At 65.3% G+C, this 16,137-nt stretch overlaps 4 protein-coding genes across 4 annotated transcripts in view; 2 read left to right on the top strand and 2 right to left on the bottom strand.

Moving 5' to 3' along the window:
- CHLNCDRAFT_134203 (hypothetical protein) overlaps positions 1-1,849 on the bottom strand; it is a gene marked incomplete at both ends in the record, with an annotated part of 7,360 nt that extends 5,511 nt beyond the window's left edge. The window contains 4 exons of the mRNA XM_005847175.1: positions 1,002-1,094; positions 1,245-1,278; positions 1,436-1,473; positions 1,604-1,849. Of these exons, the coding sequence (XP_005847237.1) occupies positions 1,002-1,094; positions 1,245-1,278; positions 1,436-1,473; positions 1,604-1,849 (411 nt within the window). The remainder of the gene's footprint in view (positions 1-1,001; positions 1,095-1,244; positions 1,279-1,435; positions 1,474-1,603) is intronic.
- Positions 1,850-4,195: 2,346 nt separating this feature from the next.
- Positions 4,196-8,652, top strand: CHLNCDRAFT_35524 (hypothetical protein; the record flags this gene model as incomplete). The annotated part of the gene is made up of 4 exons (XM_005847318.1): positions 4,196-4,471; positions 4,598-4,708; positions 4,862-5,119; positions 8,098-8,652. The coding sequence occupies 4 exons, from the start codon at positions 4,196-4,198 to the stop codon at positions 8,650-8,652; spliced, it is 1,200 nt and encodes a 399-aa protein (XP_005847380.1).
- A 556-nt stretch (positions 8,653-9,208) lies between these two features.
- Positions 9,209-10,958, bottom strand: CHLNCDRAFT_52455 (hypothetical protein; the record flags this gene model as incomplete). The annotated part of the gene is made up of 4 exons (XM_005847174.1): positions 9,209-9,336; positions 9,488-9,596; positions 9,767-10,695; positions 10,844-10,958. The coding sequence occupies 4 exons, from the start codon at positions 10,956-10,958 to the stop codon at positions 9,209-9,211; spliced, it is 1,281 nt and encodes a 426-aa protein (XP_005847236.1).
- Positions 10,959-11,222: 264 nt separating this feature from the next.
- CHLNCDRAFT_134199 (hypothetical protein) lies at positions 11,223-15,974 on the top strand (the record flags this gene model as incomplete). Its single annotated transcript, XM_005847317.1, has 12 exons — positions 11,223-11,306; positions 11,500-11,571; positions 11,720-11,960; positions 12,178-12,638; positions 12,778-12,885; positions 13,037-13,105; positions 13,308-13,450; positions 13,697-13,835; positions 14,093-14,249; positions 14,703-14,889; positions 15,073-15,183; positions 15,383-15,974. The coding sequence occupies 12 exons, from the start codon at positions 11,223-11,225 to the stop codon at positions 15,972-15,974; spliced, it is 2,364 nt and encodes a 787-aa protein (XP_005847379.1).
- Positions 15,975-16,137: the final 163 nt, after the last annotated feature.

Raw genomic sequence — 16,137 nt, 5'->3', positions numbered from 1 at the left:
AAAGCAGTGGGCGGGAGGGGGGAGGCCNCGGTGTGGGCGGGCCCCATCGAGGGGGGATGGGGCGCGCAAGCGGCCAGATGGGGCGGGGCGCGGGCGGCAGTGGAGTCCTGCGGCTGGGTGGGATATAGGGCAATGAGCGTTGAGCAGTGTGCGATGAGCAATGAGCAATGAGCAGTGAGCAGCCCCTCCCTAAACAAAGTGAAGCGCAGGACGGGGTCCGGTGGATGGGAGGCAAGGAAACGCGGGGGGTTGCCACGTGCGCTACCGCCGCCGCCGCAGGCAGCACCCCTGCGGCGGCGGCAGCGGCAGCAAGCCGTGGACCCAAACGCCGTGCCGCCGCCGCCGCAGGCAGCACCCCTGCGACGGCGGCGGCAGCAAGCCGTGGACCGAAACGCCGTGCCGCCGAGTCCCGTGGCTGCGACCGTAGACCGTGGGCCGGAAACTGCGGCCGCAGCTCGGCGGCACGTGGTTCTGTTCAAATCGCCAAGCGTGCAGCAGCGCCGAACCACGCTTCCCGGCCTCGGCGCATGCCTTCAGGGGCCCCCTATCGCTGGGCACACCCCTCCAACACCGAACATGCGCCCGGGGGGGAGGGCGGCCCGGGCTGCCCAGGCCAAAGTGGGCCGCCCTCGAGCAAGAGGCGGCCGGTCTGTGTGCTGAATGAATGCGCTACCTGGTGACGCATCGCACTGTGACCGCAGGCGGCTTGCCACCGATTTAATCGACCGCATTACAGGAGATACTGCAATGGTGAGCAGCTTCAGAGAAAGTGCAGGTGGTTGCAGCTTTATTCAGGTGGTGCAGAGGAGGCCTTGAGGGGAGGGGAGTAGATAAAGTGTACTAACGATGAAAGGCACGGCTTCTAGGGCTTGGCATGTAGTGGTGTTTCATAGTAGATGGGCTATAAAACTACTTTGCATCACAGCAGACCCTTCTCAATCATATGATGGATTCAGCCTCAGCGGCGTGTTGCCCATTCAATTGGAGCTCAGGAAACGGACCTTGTTGGCGAGCAGGTATGCGGGCTGCCGCTTGTGCATATTGGCGGTGGAGCTGTAGCGAGCGGTGTGGGCCACCGGGGCACGCTTGCCATACTGCACGGCAGACGAGGGAGAGGGGTTGTGAGCAGTTGGTTGCATGTGGCGCCGCCAGGTCACGACAGCAGAGCAACAACAGGAGCTAGTTGATGGCAGGGCCAGGCCATGTGTGCGTGTGTGCCTCGCAGCTGATGTAGAGTCAGCCACCTTGCAGCTCAGGTTGAACTGGATGACGGAATCACTGCGGGGCGGGAGGGACAAGGGCGGCAGTGAGAAGGGGGAGCAGGGGAGGGCACGAAACACGAGGGGCTCGGCATGCCAGCTGGCGGCATGGAGCAGGCGGCATGGAGCAGCGCGGGCACCAGCGGCGCATAGGGCCGCAAGTTCTGAACACTCACACACGGACGAACTGGATCACGCTCTTCTTGATCACGGGCTGCATGGAGCCGTGGCGGGACGTAGCAAGTGGGTGTGCAGCTGGGCAGGAGTCGGGGGGGGCGGACGCGTCGCGAAGGTGCACTTTGCAAGCCCAGAGGCACCCAACCCCTTCCCCTGAAGCCTCCTACCTTCTTGCAGGCCCGCAGGATATCGGTTGACAGGAGCTTGCAGCGGCTGATGCCTCCCCGGATTTGGCGGAAGGTGTCCTCACTGATGGTGGCCATTGCCACCGCGTCGTCTGGCATGAAGGGACCTACCACCTTGCCGTGCCTGATCTTCAGCCGTGTCCAATCGGGGCCGCAGATGGCGGAGGCACCGTGCACCGCCAGGGCCAGCAGGAGGAGGAGGGCGGCCGCCCGGGGAGAACGCGTCATGATGCCAGTGGTTGGTAGAGTAGTGTGACCGCAAAGGTGTAGAGCAGGCCGCAAGCAGTAGAAGGTCGCAAATGAACGAATGCAGCATTCCCCAACGGCCGCGATTTGTAGGATCGGGAGTGGCTTGACACCTGGCGGCGCCCAGCTCGTGAGGAGGGAAGGTTCCTCCGTCCCTTACCCTGTTGTCGAGAGAGGTGCATGGAACGCTCCAGGTGCCCCCATGGCCCCAGCATCAAAGGCAGGGATGCCCAGCTGTTTCTGTTCTGCATGCGGTGCTAGACTGCCGTCAGAAGACCGTCACCGTCATAGTTGGGGGCCGGCACAAGGATTGTTCCATCGCTGGGATGCATGCCAGGGCAGGAGGCCCAGCGGCCACTGCTCATGCATCGTGGCTGCTCTGATAGAAGCCCTGAGTGTTGGCCATTTCACTAGCGGAGTTGCTTGGCCCGGGGCGCACACGGGGGGGCCACTTGGCGGGCACTTGGCCGGGGCGAGGGTGGGGGCGGCGGCAGATGGCTAGCGCGTCAGAACCCCATGGGCGTCCTGATCACGTTACCTTACCGCAACCAGAAGTGGGCCCAGCCCGCCGCCACTGTCCGGCAGCCACTTGGCACGCGCTGGAAGGTCAGCCTTTAGGTGAGCCTGCAGACAGCCGAAATTTACCTGGCTCCTTCTGGAGAGTACACAAACGCCAGCAACGCCAGCTCTGGGGTCTACACAACTGAGCCTGCTTGACACAGAGCGCGATTCCAGCGGACGCCCAACCACCAGCTTGCAGCCCGCGGGGCCCGCCCAACCCCAGCAGAACCCGTAAAGTGGTCTCCAGAACGCCCATGCAGGCGGCCACACAAGGTAGGAGGCCTTCTCACCACGCTTCGGGCCTTACACGCTCACGCCTTGCCCGCATGCCCCTCCTGACCGCCGGCCCTGGTGTTTGGCTGCAGCGGTCAGCACGATCGGGCGAGTGCAGCAGGCGCCGCTGCCCGCCGCCGCCGCCGCCACCCGGTCGCGGCAGCCTTTGCGGGCCCCGCTGGCAACAGCCATCGCAGCAGACAGGGAGCTGAGCAGCGGCCCGCCCAGCACCAGCGGCCAGCCCTGCAGCAGCCTCCTCGTCAACGGCAGGCGGGGACGGGTGGCCGGCTCTGAGCACTCGCTGCTGACCATCCGCGCGGCCCGCTTTGCGCAGCGCGTCAACGAGGACATGTGGCACCGACAGCTGGCGGGCGACCTGCTGGAAGGTGGGTGGGACTGCGGGCTCTTTTCGCTGCATCTGTTAGTGGTGTTGGCTCTGCACTATGCACACGTGTCGTGGTCGTGCACACGGCAGGGCGGCGTGCTGTGGACATAAGCAGATGCATGGTTCTTCGGCATGGTTATTGTTGCTTTCAGCATCAATGATCATCTGCTGCTGTTGGCCCAATACCTGGGGTTCTTCGAACCCTGGCTGGTCTGAGTCGAGTGGCGTTGCGACTGGGGCAAAAACATTATGGTTCGCTGTCCGGGTGCCGCACGGCGGTGCTCCTCACTTTCGCTTAATCTGCTGGGGCCGCGAAATGTGTTGAGAGGAGACTTAAATTCCAAATGGGTTGGGGTGGCTATGGTGCGTTCTCTATACAGTTCAAATTATGTCGCGGCCCGCCCTCTCTCGTCCCTGCCCGCCGGCAGCACCTGGCTGCCCCAATGCTGAGCTTGCAATCCCCTCCCCCAAGCCCATCCATTTCGTGGCTTTGCAATGGGGAGTTTTCGTTCATTGCATGCCTCTGTTGTGGGTGGGAAGCCGCGCTAGGGTTCTCAAGCCACGGCGGTGCAGTTTTGCTGGTAACTCCCTGCTGGCACCCTCTCGCTTCTTCTCGGTTTCGCTTTAAATGGCGCGCTTAAGCGCTATCCCGCATTCGATCAGATCACTACGTGCGCGTCTCGAGGGCCCCGCACCCCCCTGCATGATGCACTCACGGGGATGCCCCGCAGCTCGCTCCATGAGCCAGCACTGGGGCGAAAGATTGACTCTTGGCCATTCTTGCATCGCTTCGCGGCCCAACGCCAGTCGCCGTGCCTCGCAGCAGCCTTGCACCGCCACCTCCCGCCCCGACCCGCGGGCCGCAGCGGCGGCAGCAGCCAGCCCTGCCGCCTCTATGCCGGCAGCGCTGCGAGAGTTTATGAATGGCCATTCTGGCCCTAGAAACGCGGACTCGCACCACAGCGAGGCTGAATGGACAGCGCTGCACACGCACCTCTCGCTTGCAGCCACGCCACGAGTGGAAGCGGCGGACGCACTGGCGCACAACAAGTGGGAGCCCACGTCCACCACCCTCACGCAGCAGCAGTTATGGGAGCGCATACGGCAGGATGCACGAGACGTGGCAGCCTCAGGTGCGTGCAGACCCTCGCAGGCATAGCGGACAATTAGACTTGCCCTTTGTGCTCCCCCAGCTGCACCAGTGCTTCCATTCTTTTGTCTTTCCCTGCCTGCCTGCAGAGCCTGTGCTGGCATCATTTTCGCACATGACGGTCATCATGCACAGCAGCTTGCAGCGCAGCCTTGCATTCATCCTGGCCAACAAGTTGCAGAGCAGCACGCTGCTGGGCACGCAGCTGACGCGGCTGTTTGTGGAAGCGTACGAGGTGAGCTTGCTGGGGTGGCAGCTTTGGGCTGCACCGGGAAGCATGCCAGTGCTGCTGTCCGTGCACAAGAGCTCCTCTGCGAGGTTGCTGTGCCCCTCACACTTGCTGCCCTGCTGGCCGCTGCAGGACGACCCTTCACTGGTGGAGGCAGCGGTAGCAGATCTGCAGGCGGTGGTTGAACGTGACCCCGCCTGCGACTCCTTTGTGCAGCCGCTGCTCTTCTTCAAGGGCTTTCAGGTGCGCAGGGGCTGGGCCTGGGGTGTGCAGGATGCAACGCTTCTTTTCTGTTCCAGCGGGGGCTAGTGCCAGCCCGCCCTTGGCGCACGCCCTTGACGCTGTGCTGCGGTCCGGCTCATGCCATCTGGCTGCTCTGGCCTGTTCCGCCCGCAGGCCATCCAGGCGCACCGCGTGGGGCACTGGATGTGGCAGCGCGGCCGCAAGGCGCTGGCTGTGGCGCTGCAGAGCCGCATGAGCGAGGTGTTTGGTGTGGACATCCACCCTGCGGCGCAGCTGGGGTGGGGCGTGATGATGGACCATGCCACAGGCATCGTGATTGGCGAGACGGCGGTGGTGGGCGACAACGTGTCCATGCTTCACCACGTCACGCTGGGCGGCAGCGGCACCGGCACGGGCATGCGCCACCCGGTGGTGGGCAACGGCGTGCTGCTGGGCGCTGGCGTCAGGTGGGGAAGGTTGCAGCAGCCTCGTGTGGTCGAAGCCCTGTGCACTCTGGCTTGCGTGCCTGCCTTGCCTAACTGCCTTAATCGACTACCTGCCAGGCACGTCAACTCACAGCTGACTGTTGTCGCGCTCGCATCTCGCGTGCTATGCAGCGTGCTGGGCCCGGTGGTTGTGGGGCACTGCTCCAAGATTGGCGCCGGCTCGGTGGTTGCCACCGACCTGCCGCCGCATGTAGTAGCTGGTGAGTGGTGCTTGCTGCTGCTTGTTGCCACATGGCTGCACTGTTAGTTCCGAGTGCTTTGCCTGGGGCCCTGCTGCTCAATCAATTGGTAGTAGTTCCTGATGGGTTCCTTGAATGGCTGCCAACTTGGCCCATGCTGGTGTGCAGTCGGCGTGCCCGCCAAGGTCATCAAGCGGCTGGATGAGTTTGAGGAGCCGGTGAAGCAGATGGACCAGGTGTCCGGCTTCATCTTGTGAGTCACAAATGCACGCCGTCGGCACTGCGCTTCAACAATGCGAATGGGAGCTTGCATTCGGGGGCAGCCACCCAGTGCTGCTCAGCGGGCACCACACACCCCATCTCGCTTGTTTTTCTTGAATTTGCTGCAGGGACTTCATTATCTGAGTGGATCAGAAGCCCTGTACCGTGGTCTGCACGGCAGCAGTTTTGTATGCTCGTACTTCTAGCTAGACTGAGGCGGGTCATGGGAAGCTGGAGCTGTGCAGTCGCTCGCTGCGAAGAGCTTTAGCCTTTAGCTCCCCGGAGCTACCTAAACTCCCGCTCTCACGACCCATGTTGTGCCCTGTTGCTATTCCGTAGACTCCTGGTGGCCCCCTCCTCCCTCAGTGGGGGCAACCCTGTTTTCACAAAGTACTGATTTGCGACAGCATTCTTTTCCGCGCTTCCTCCTGACTGTTGACGCACTGTTTGCTGCCCAAAGGCGTCGTGAACGCACATGCATACTCACCCATGCACACGCCACACTGATCCCTCCATCTCTCCCTGCCCTGCTTCCTAGTGTTTGCTTGCTGTGTGCTACCTGTGTTGTTTTTGGCAGGCTCAGCTGCAATCAGGACCAACCAACGACCACACCAGGTGCATTGCTATGGACCAGCGCCAGGGACGGAAGGGGGCAGCGGCAAGTGCTGGCATGAGTGCCAGCAGGTGGCATGCTGCTGCGTCGCTCGTCAAAGTGATCCACTGCTTTCGCTTTAGTCTTACTCTTATTCCATGCGCCTCTCCGCAACAGCGGCCGCCTGCAGGCACTCGCACAGACCTCCGCATCCCTGAGCGTGGAGCCTGACGACCTGCCTGCGATACAGAAGTGGTGACGGGGTGCCGATGGCTAGCTCTGGGTGCAAGGCAGCCGCGGCAGTTGGTCGCGCCACATGTGTGGCCCGATGGCCGGATGGCAGACCCTTTCTGCGCACAGCAGCAACTCGTGGCAACGGCCCAGGTGAGCTGCATCTGCCGTGATCTGTTGCTGCAGGCTCCCAAGGGGGGGGTCACCACCGCTGATGCCAGTGCCGGACGCAGTACCTTGGTACCACGGGAACGAGGCAAACTTGCAGCACAATGATGCAGCACTCGCAATGTGTCCCCTTCACTCACTCATGAACCATGCTCTCGTGCAGGCGCCCCTCCGCCGGTGCCAGGGCCCCAGGATGCGGCGGCTGCGCAGCAAGCCGGCGGCGGTCCTTACGAGTTGTGGCATGCCCGCTCGCTGCCCACCTACATGCAGCAAGGCAACATTGTGGAGTTCTGCCAGGGGTGGGAGGAGGGCGTCCTGCGAGCCGACATCGAGGGCAGCCTGCCCGCGGCCGCAACCAAGCTCGTCTGGCTGGTCATTCGGTGAGCAGTGCAGAGCGGCCCAGGCCGGCCACGGTTCCACCTCAGCTGACTGGGCAATGGGCAGGCACCTCAGCCGACTGGGCAGTGGCTGTTGGGCGGCAGGCCTGTGGCATGAACACTGCTGCTCACGTGGCTTCTGCAGGCGGCAGACGGAGCTTGATGCCGCGCAGGAGCCCCTGCTCTCCTCCTTCCTCCACGCCTCCATCCTGTCACACGACTCGTTCGAGCGCTCCCTGGCCTTTGTGCTGGCGCACCGCCTGGCCGACGCCACCCTTCAGGAGACTGAGCTTTTCGACCTGTTCTGCTCGCTGCTGCACACGCGGCCAGAGATTGCAGAGGCGGCGGTGGCCGACATTCGCGCCGTGCACGAGAGGGTGAGTGCACGTCGGGCTAGGCTGCCCACTTGCTGCCCCATCTGCAGCCAAGCGCTGGCCCACCTTCTCACCATCAAGTGTGCCCAAGGTCTGCATCCCGGGGCCGCTAACTGGTGCGCCCCGTGCCGCGTGCAGGACCCGGCCTGCCTGTCATACAACCACGCCCTGCTGCACTTCAAGGGCTTCCACGCCATCCAGACGCACCGCCTGGCACACGAGCTGTGGGTGCGGGGCAGCCGCGTGATGGCGCTGGCGCTGCAGAGCCGCATGAGCGAGGCGTTTGCCGTGGACATCCACCCAGGCGCAAAGTTTGGGTCTGGCGTGCTGCTCGACCATGCGACAGTAAGCAGTGCAGCGCCTCCTGTGCATGGTGTGGTTGCTGGTCTGTGTGGGCAGGTGGCAGCTGTTCTGTCTGACGGAAGCACTCCAGGACGAGTCTGCCCGCATGGCTGCCGTGGTTGCAGGGGGTGGTGATTGGCGAGACTGTGGTGCTGGGCAACAATGTGTCCATCCTGCACAGCGTGACGCTGGGAGGTGGGTGGGCACGCGGCAAGGGGCCGATAGGGATGTCTGGTGGCATGTGCCGGCACATTTTTGCGTGCAAGCTTCGTCCAAACCTCTTGCCTCCCCATGAACACACCATCACCACCTCCAGCAACATCAACGCCGCTGCTGCATGTACAGGCACGGGCAAGGAGGACGGCGACCGCCACCCCAAGATCAGCGACAATGTGCTCATCGGCGCCTGCTCCCGCATCCTGGGCAACATCCGGGTGGGGCACAGCGCCCAGGTGGCAGCCGGCTCCCTGGTCCTGCGTGAGGTGCCGCCCCGCACGCTGGTGGGAGGCGCTCCGGCGATAGAGATTGGGCGTGTGATAGGTGCGACGGCGGGCCGGGTGGAGGCAGGTGTTCCTTTCTGTTTCGCCTGCGTTTGCATTTCAGTGCATACAGCATGCATGCTGTATGCTTGTTTGCTTGCTGCTGGGCCGGGAGGCCCGGGCTTGATGGCTGCACATGGCCTGCATGAGGTGCCGCCTCCCGGCTGCAAGCCTGCAGGCACCCCCGCTCTGGAAATGGACCACTGGGCTGCCACCACCAAGCTGCTGCTGCAGTCCAACCTGGCCAATGACCCCTTTGCCACCAGCAGCAGCAGCTACGGCAGGAGCCGCGGCAGCGGTAGCAATGCGGGGGCGAGCAGCGGCCGAGCGTCGCGGCAGCAGCGGCAGGAGCAGCAGCAAGAGCAGCAGGAGGAGGGGGACGGCAGGGTGAGCTAGCGCGGCTATCGTACTACTGAGGCACGACTGCTCCTTGTGCTGTGTATGCAGCAGCCCAGATACAATGGCATCTGAGGCAACATCAGAATGCGGTTTTGTAAACGGACATGTGCACATGCACAGTGATCCTCACACGTCACATCAACGGCTGCTACCGCCACTGTGGTTTGCAGGTAGAGGCTGTTTCAACCGATGCTGAGGCGCAGCGGCGGGGATGGTCTCAGCAGGCGCCGCCCGAGTTTTTGATATAGGAAATGAACCGCCAGCTCTGATCTGATACTAACATCCAGCTCATCTACGCCTGGATCATCTACGCCTGGCCCTCCATCATCTGCTTGGAGCGTGCCAACTGTATTTGCAGCAGAACTGAACCAACGACGAAGCCGGCGAGTGTGTTGGCAGCACAGGCCGAGACAACAAACGCAATTTGATACATCTCATGCCCTTAAACTAGGTACCGCTGTTCACTGTAAGCTTCTGATGCACTTTAAAGGCAGTTCTATACAACGTCGTTGGAGAGTGCACCGGGCTAGCTGCAAAGGGGCGCGGCGGGCTGCTAGCCATCGTCGCTGCTACCGTAGCTTTCAGAGTCCCAGCCGTGCTGCCGCCGCTGCCTGCCGCCAAACGTGCCACCCTCTGGGTCGTATCCATCATCGTCAGAGCTGTCCAAATCAGAGGCCTCGTCTGCGGGCAGTGCGCCAGTCAGGAGTCAGGAGGGAGGGGTCAAGCACATGGCGGGTAGGGAGGACAAGGGCTCAGGTCCTAACCTTACCGGTTTGCTGGTGAAACTACGCCCAACGTGGAACCATCCCTCCCCACCCACCCACCCACCCACCAGGGTAGTCGTGGGCATAGAAGCCCTCGGCGTTGGAGTCCTCGCTGTCGGCATCCGAGTCCTCTGCATCCGACTGCTCCAGCACCACCCAGCTGTCGTCATCCAGGATCTGCGCCGCATGGTGGTGTGCCAAGGCAAGAGCGCAAGGGCAGCAGCTGGGCGGGGCAGGCAGTTGGCCGGGGACTCGAAGCGGAGGCGACTTGCTGCAGCCTAGGGCAGACCAGTGCGGCGCCCACACCCTGCGCCACGGCACCCCTTGGCGGCAAGCGGGCGGCGCACCTGCACCATGGGTGCGTGCCCGCTTGTGTGCAGCTCCCACCAGCCCTCCTCCTGCGCCTGGCCCTCGGGGACATCGTCAACCACAGCGTACAAATCATACACGTACTCGCCGTCGCTGCCGCTTCCGCCATCCTCCTCCATGCCAGCTGGCGCCTCCTGGCTGCCGCCCGCTGCTCCTTGCCCCGCCTGCTGCGCAGCAGGGTCTGGCAGCTGGCGCCCCTGCGCCTGCAGGTACTCTCGAATCATGGGCAAGTAGTTGCAGAGCAGCGTGCCCTCATCGTACTGCTGCGCCGCACGCTGCGCCCGGCTGGGCCGCCGATGCTGATGCTGCTGATGCTGCCGGCCCTGGTGCTGCTGCTGTGCGGCTGCGGCCGCTACGCCGTCCTGCTCCCCAGTGGCCTTCGCCTCGCTGCCTGCCGGCCCTGCCTGCGGCTCGTGCCGCACCACATCATACACACTGGCCAGGTGCTGCAGAGGGTCGGCAGACTGCTCTGTGATGGTGAAGGCGCTGAGGCCGCGGCGCCGCCGGATGTGCTCATACCGCGCCGCCTGCCCCGCCTGCAGCTGCTGCACGGCACGCTCCGCCCCCGCCCCCGCCCCCGCCCCCGCCGCCGCCGCCGTGCTCTTCACGCCCACGCGCTGCCGCGCCTGCTGCTGCCCCTCCTGCTGCTGCTGGTGGCCGCTGGCTAGCAGGCTGTACAGCTGCATCTGGTCGATACCGCGCAGCTGAGCCGCGCTCAGCGTGCTGAGCTTGCGGTAGCGCTGCATACGGCGGGCCGGCTGCGGCGCAGCAGCGATGTGCTCTGCATCGGTGTCGCCTGCAGCCGGCTGGCCGTCGCCTGCTTCGCCCTGCTCCAGGCCCAAGCCGTCCATTGCGCTGCTGAGGGAGGTGTGTGCCCGCTTGCCTGGCCCCTCAAGCCCCTCCACGACTGCAGGCACGGAAGACAGGAGCGGGTCGGTGTGCGGGCGTCAGGCGGTGGTGGGCGAGGCCTGCAGGGCTGCTCCTGGCGGACCAAGGGTTCTGAGCAATGCCTGCACGACGCTGTTGTGCGCCCAAGAAGCTGCCAGGAGCCTCACCCAGGTCGTCAGGGGCCTCGGCGCCCCGCTTGCGCTTCACCCTGATCAGCCTGAGCCTGCATTCCGGCGGGGGCGGCCCAGGGACCGCGTCCTGCACCGCCGCAGGCCCGCTCATGGGCCCCAGGCTCTGGCCAGTGACAGCGGGCGACAGGCTGTATGCCTCTGAGCGATCTGGCAATGTTGAAATGCTGGGGCGCGGACGATGCGGCGGTCAGACCTGGGCCAGGGCGTTTTAAGGAGCCTGGGAAGGACGGACCGTACATCGTCCCGCTCTACAGCGGCGGCAAAATTGGGCCCCTCACCGACATCGGCAGGGAACCCCTGGCTATTTGACATATACAGGCACTGCAAGTCGCTGCATGCGAACCCAGCAGGTGCCATGACCAAGTCGCTGTTTGACGACGACGAAGAGGAGCATGTGCAGCAGCTGCGTGTGAACGAGGACTACGCCAAACGCTTCGAGGTGGGCTGCCCGCAGCCATGCAGCGTGACTGCTCCACCCGTGGCGCTGCAGCCACCCGTGGCGCACAGCACCGCAGATAATGTTGCACTCGTGCGGTGGAAGTGGTGACACATGCAGTGACGCACCGGGGGCCAGCACCTGATCCGCCGCCGACTTGCCGCCACCGCCGCCGCTGCTTCTGTCGCCGCTGCAGCACAACAAGAAGCGCGAGGAGCTGCACCGCCTCCAGGAAAAGTATCCGGAGCAGGCAGCCAGATTAGCAAAGGTGGGTCCAATGCCTGGTGCCACCGTCCGTATATGAGCCACAGGTTGATGCGGTGCTGCCCGGTCTCGCGTAGGCGGTGTACGCACAAGCTCCACGGAAACAAGCAGGCTGCTCACAGCCAGACCCGCCTGCGTTCATGCCGCTGCAGGGCCACGCACGCAAAGCCGCTGCCGCCGCCAATGCAGCAGCGGGCGGCGCAGCACAGGAGCAGGAGGAGGAGGACGAGTCGTCTTCGGATGACGAGGACGATGATGCGGGGGTGATTGATGCCAAGACGCAGGCCCAGATCTTTGAGACCATCCTGAAGATCCGCAGGCGCGACCAGAGCATCTACGATGCGCAGGCCAAGTTTTACAGCAGCAGCGACGGCGAGGATGAGGCAGGCACAGGTGCGCGGCCTGGCGGTCTGCCGGTGTTGCTTCTGGCTGGCAGGATTCGCTGCAGCTAGGCAGGCTGTCATGCTGCGCGCTGGGGCCGGGGCCCTCCGCCGCAGCTGCCGCTGCTCGCCCATGATCGCACCCCACGCCGCTGCCGAGGTGCGGCATGATGACCTCGCAACAGGCGGCTGGCCATCTGCTGAGGCCTGCCTTTGCCGCCCGCCTGCAGGCGCCGCCGACCCCGCCCCCAAGAAGGCCAAGAAGGAGAAGCCCATGTACTTGAAGGATGTGATCTACAAGCAGGCGGTGGAGGGCGGCGGGGCGTCGTCGGACGAGGGCGAGCCGGCGGCGGCGCGCCCGCAGCCGCGCACATACACGCAGGAGCAGCAAGACCTGAAGCAGGCCTTCCTGGCTGCATTTGAGGAGAATGTGGAGGGTGGAGGCGGCGGCGGCGAGGGCGGCGACGGCTTTGGTGACGGCGTGCTGCAGCAGCGGCCCAAGAAGAAGAAGCAGAGGCAGGCGGCGGCCAGCGACGGAAGCAGCGACGAGGGGGAAGGGGAGGAGGCAGCTGGCGCCGGCGCCGGCCAGGATGACGAGGCGCGGGTGCAGCAGCTGCTGGACGGCTACTTTGGGCGGGATGCGGAGCTGAGCGCGGAGGACAAGTTCCTGAAGCGGTACATCCTCAACAAGGTGCGGTACGGCTGCTCAGCCGCTCGGGGCCTGCCAGGCAGGCTGCGGCAGGAGGCGCACAGCACCGTCCTCCTGTTCTCCTGCTTCGGTGGCCTGCCCTCCACCTGCCCGTCTGCCTGCGCTTGCGGCGCTGCTGCAGGGATGGGTGGAGGAGGGGGATGATGAGTATTACGGGGATGAGGGGCATGGCGGCGAAGCGGTGGACGACGAGGAGGACGAGCAGTTTGTGGAGCAGGCAGGCAAGCATGTGGCGGCCTGCGCACCTGCTGGGCCGCCTGGCGCCGTAATTCGAACGAGCTACCTGGGAATGAAGGGCCTGCGCACCTGCCACGCCCCCTGCATGCATGCTGACGCCGGCACATCTCTCCGCCCCCTGCCCACCACACCCTGCAGAGCAGTACGAGCACGCCTACAACTTCCGGTTTGAGGAGCCGGGCGGCGCCACCATCGTCACGCACCCCCGCAACGTGCGCAGGCTGCCGGGCCACACTGTGCCCCGTGCCTCGGCGTCCGGCGTGCCGCAACAACACTACCTGCTGGCCTTCCAGCTCTCTGAGCTGCTTCTGCCCATCTTCTCGCCGCATCCGGCACTGGTGGCCTGCTGTGCCCACCCGCCTGCATCACCCCCTGCCCCAATCTCCGCTGTCGCCGCATGCTGCCGCCCTGCAGATTGACGGCACGGTGCGCAAGGCGGACGACAGGCGCAAGCGGGCGCGCGCCGACAAGGCGGCGCGGCAGGCGGCGGAGGAGGCGGCGCGGCAGGCGGAGGTGCGGCGGCTGAAGAACCTGAAGAAGGCGGAGATAGAGGAGAAGTGAGTAGACGCCGGGCTGGGCGGCAGGCGGGTGGCGTTTCCGGGGCATGGGGCCGAGGGTGTGGGTGAGGTCTGTGCCAGCCCGCCAGACTGCTCGGCTCTGGCCCTCCTGCTCCTTGGGCCTCCACATCTCGTGGCCCGGCCCGCCGCGCCCCAGCCAGTCCACCCCAGCCCACCCATTCCCCACCTGCACCTCCACTCACACCCACCCACACACACACACACACCAACTGCCCGCCCCGGCAGGCTGCACGAGATCCAGAGCGTGGCGGGCAGGGCGGCGCCGCGGCCCGAGGTGCTGGATGCGCTGGTGGCGGGCGACTTTGACCCTGAGGAGTACGACCGCCAGATGGCGGCCGCCTTTGGGGACGACTACTACGAGGCGGTGAGGCGCGGGACGGGGAGGGAAGGAGGGAGCGGGGCGGGCGGGGTGCAGGATGGTGTGGTGCGGTGCGGTGCGGTGTGGTGTGGTGCGGTGCGGTGTGGTGTGGTGCGGTGCGGTGTGGTGTGATGTGGTGTGGTGTGGTGCAGACTGGCGGGCTTGAGGCATGTGCAGCTGGTGTGTCGCCCGGCCATGGCTCCCTGCCCCGCTGACCGCCGCCGCCGACTCCCGTTTCTCCCCTCCCTCCCGCCACGCCGCAGGGCGGCGCGGAGCAGGAGGAGGATGACCTGGCTGACGAGGTGTTTGAGCGGGAGCTGGAGGCGATGGCCAGGTATGGGTCTGACGACGACGACCCGCAGACGTTTGCCGCCCTGCACAAGCGCCTGGCGGCGCAGCGCCGCGAGCAGGCGGCGGCAGGTGGGTCTGCATGCATGGGCGGGGAGGGGGTAGGCGCCGCATGGCCGGTGCCCATCCGTCTGCTGGCCTTTGCTGCGCTCGTGCCATCATGCCGCATAGGGCAGCGCCCTGCGCGGCTTGCCGCCGCCTGCCTGCCTGCTTCCCTGCCTGCATCATGTGCGTGTTACTCTGCACCGGGCGACGCTCTGGATGGGCCCCGTGCTTTCTCAGCACGCCACAGCAACCGCGCAGCATGCGGCATCTCTGCCGCCGGCTGATCCACTCGCAGCCGGCGGCACAACCCGCTCTGCCCCACTCCATCTCATCTTCATCGCAACCTGCACTGCATCCCCGTGCTCCATGCCTAGCCAACGACACTCCCGCTTCCCTCTTTTCGCCCCAACTCGCGGCGACGCCACCACCCGCTGCCTCTCACGCTGCGCCCCGCCGCCCCTGCCCGTGTGCCTGCACCAGGCACCAAGGAAGACGAAGACGAAGACGAGGAGGAGGAGGAGGAGGGTGATGAGGAGGGCGAGGAGGAGGAGGAGGGGGGCGACCCCGAGGCGGCGGCGCGGGCGCGGTCGGAGGTGCAGCGCCTGCTGGAGGAGTACTACCGGCTGAACTACGAGGATGTGGTGGGGGGCATACCCACGCGCTTCAGGTGGGCGGGGTGGGGTGGGGACGGGAGGGACTGGTGGGCGGGAAGGGCAGTGGCATGGGTGGGTCCCTTCTGTGAAATGCCGCTTAGTGCGGGCATGCGCCGCCTTGCCCAGCCATGCCCGGCTGTGCCTGGCATGTGCCCTGCACCATGCATGGCGTGCGCCCCGGCCCTCTCTGCCTGCAGGTACAAGGAGGTGCCGGCCGACACCTTTGGGCTGGGGGTGGAGGAGATTCTGGCCATGGACGACAAGGAGCTGAACCAGGTGGTGGGCCTCAAGACGCTGGCGCCCTACAGGTGTGTCGGTGTTTGAAGGGGAGGCATGTTTGGCTCACATCTATTGTCGCTATTTAGGGGGGCGCAGCCTTGCAGGGCAGGGCAGGCAGGGCAGGGAATACAGCCGCTGCGGGTACGCCTCGCTGTTTTGCGCCCTTGTCCCGCTCGGCTCGGACGATGCATGCGCAGAGGCCTGGCGTGTGGTGGTGTCTGTGTGCAGGGAGGAGCACCGCCGCTTCCGCCCCAACTACCAGAAGCTCAACCAGCTGCGCAAGGAGAGGGAAGAGAAGGCGGGGCAGCGTCGCGGCGGCGGCGGCGGAGGCAGGCTCTTTGGCTCCAAGCAGCAGCACTGGGGCGGCAAGCAGGAGCAGCGGCCTGGGCAGCATGGGGCCCAGCAGCAGCCCCAGTGGAAGCAGAGGGGCGGCGGCGGGCAGCAGTGGCGGCAGGACGGCCAGCAGGCCCAGCGGCAGCAGCAGGAGGGCGGCCAGCAGGAGGTGCAGCCCGAGAAGAGCGCTGCCGCGCGGCGGCTGGAGTCGTTTGCCAAGCCAACGCTCAAAAAGGCCAGGCAGGAGGCGGCAAGGCAGCAGCAGGCGCAGGAGGGCGGCGGCAAGAAGCGCAAGCGGGAGCAGCCCCAGTCTGGCAGCGGCGGCGGTGGCGGCGGCGGCGGCGGGAAGCCCAAGCAGAAGCAGCCTCAGCAGCCCCAGCAGCAGGCCAACGGCGACGGCCCGGCGCTGACCAAAGCCCAGAAGAAGAACATGAAGCGGGCAGAGAAGCGGGCGCAGAAGCGGGCAAAAGTGGCTGCATACTGCTGAAGGGATTGTCTTGTGGAGGCGACCCACATACCAAGCGTCAGACATTGCAATTTGTGGTGTTTGACCGAGAGAGAGAGGCGCTGGGATGCAGTGGACCTGTCAGTTGCGTGCATTGCTGCACTGCGGTTGTCCGGATGTAACTCGAGGCGTGCCCACCCTACTA

This window comes from Chlorella variabilis, assembly GCF_000147415.1.
Source record: "Chlorella variabilis unplaced genomic scaffold CHLNCscaffold_11, whole genome shotgun sequence".
Lineage (NCBI taxonomy): Eukaryota > Viridiplantae > Chlorophyta > Trebouxiophyceae > Chlorellales > Chlorellaceae > Chlorella > Chlorella variabilis.
The sequence above is the reverse complement of the archived record's forward strand: the minus strand, read 5'-3'. Positions and strand labels throughout refer to the sequence as shown.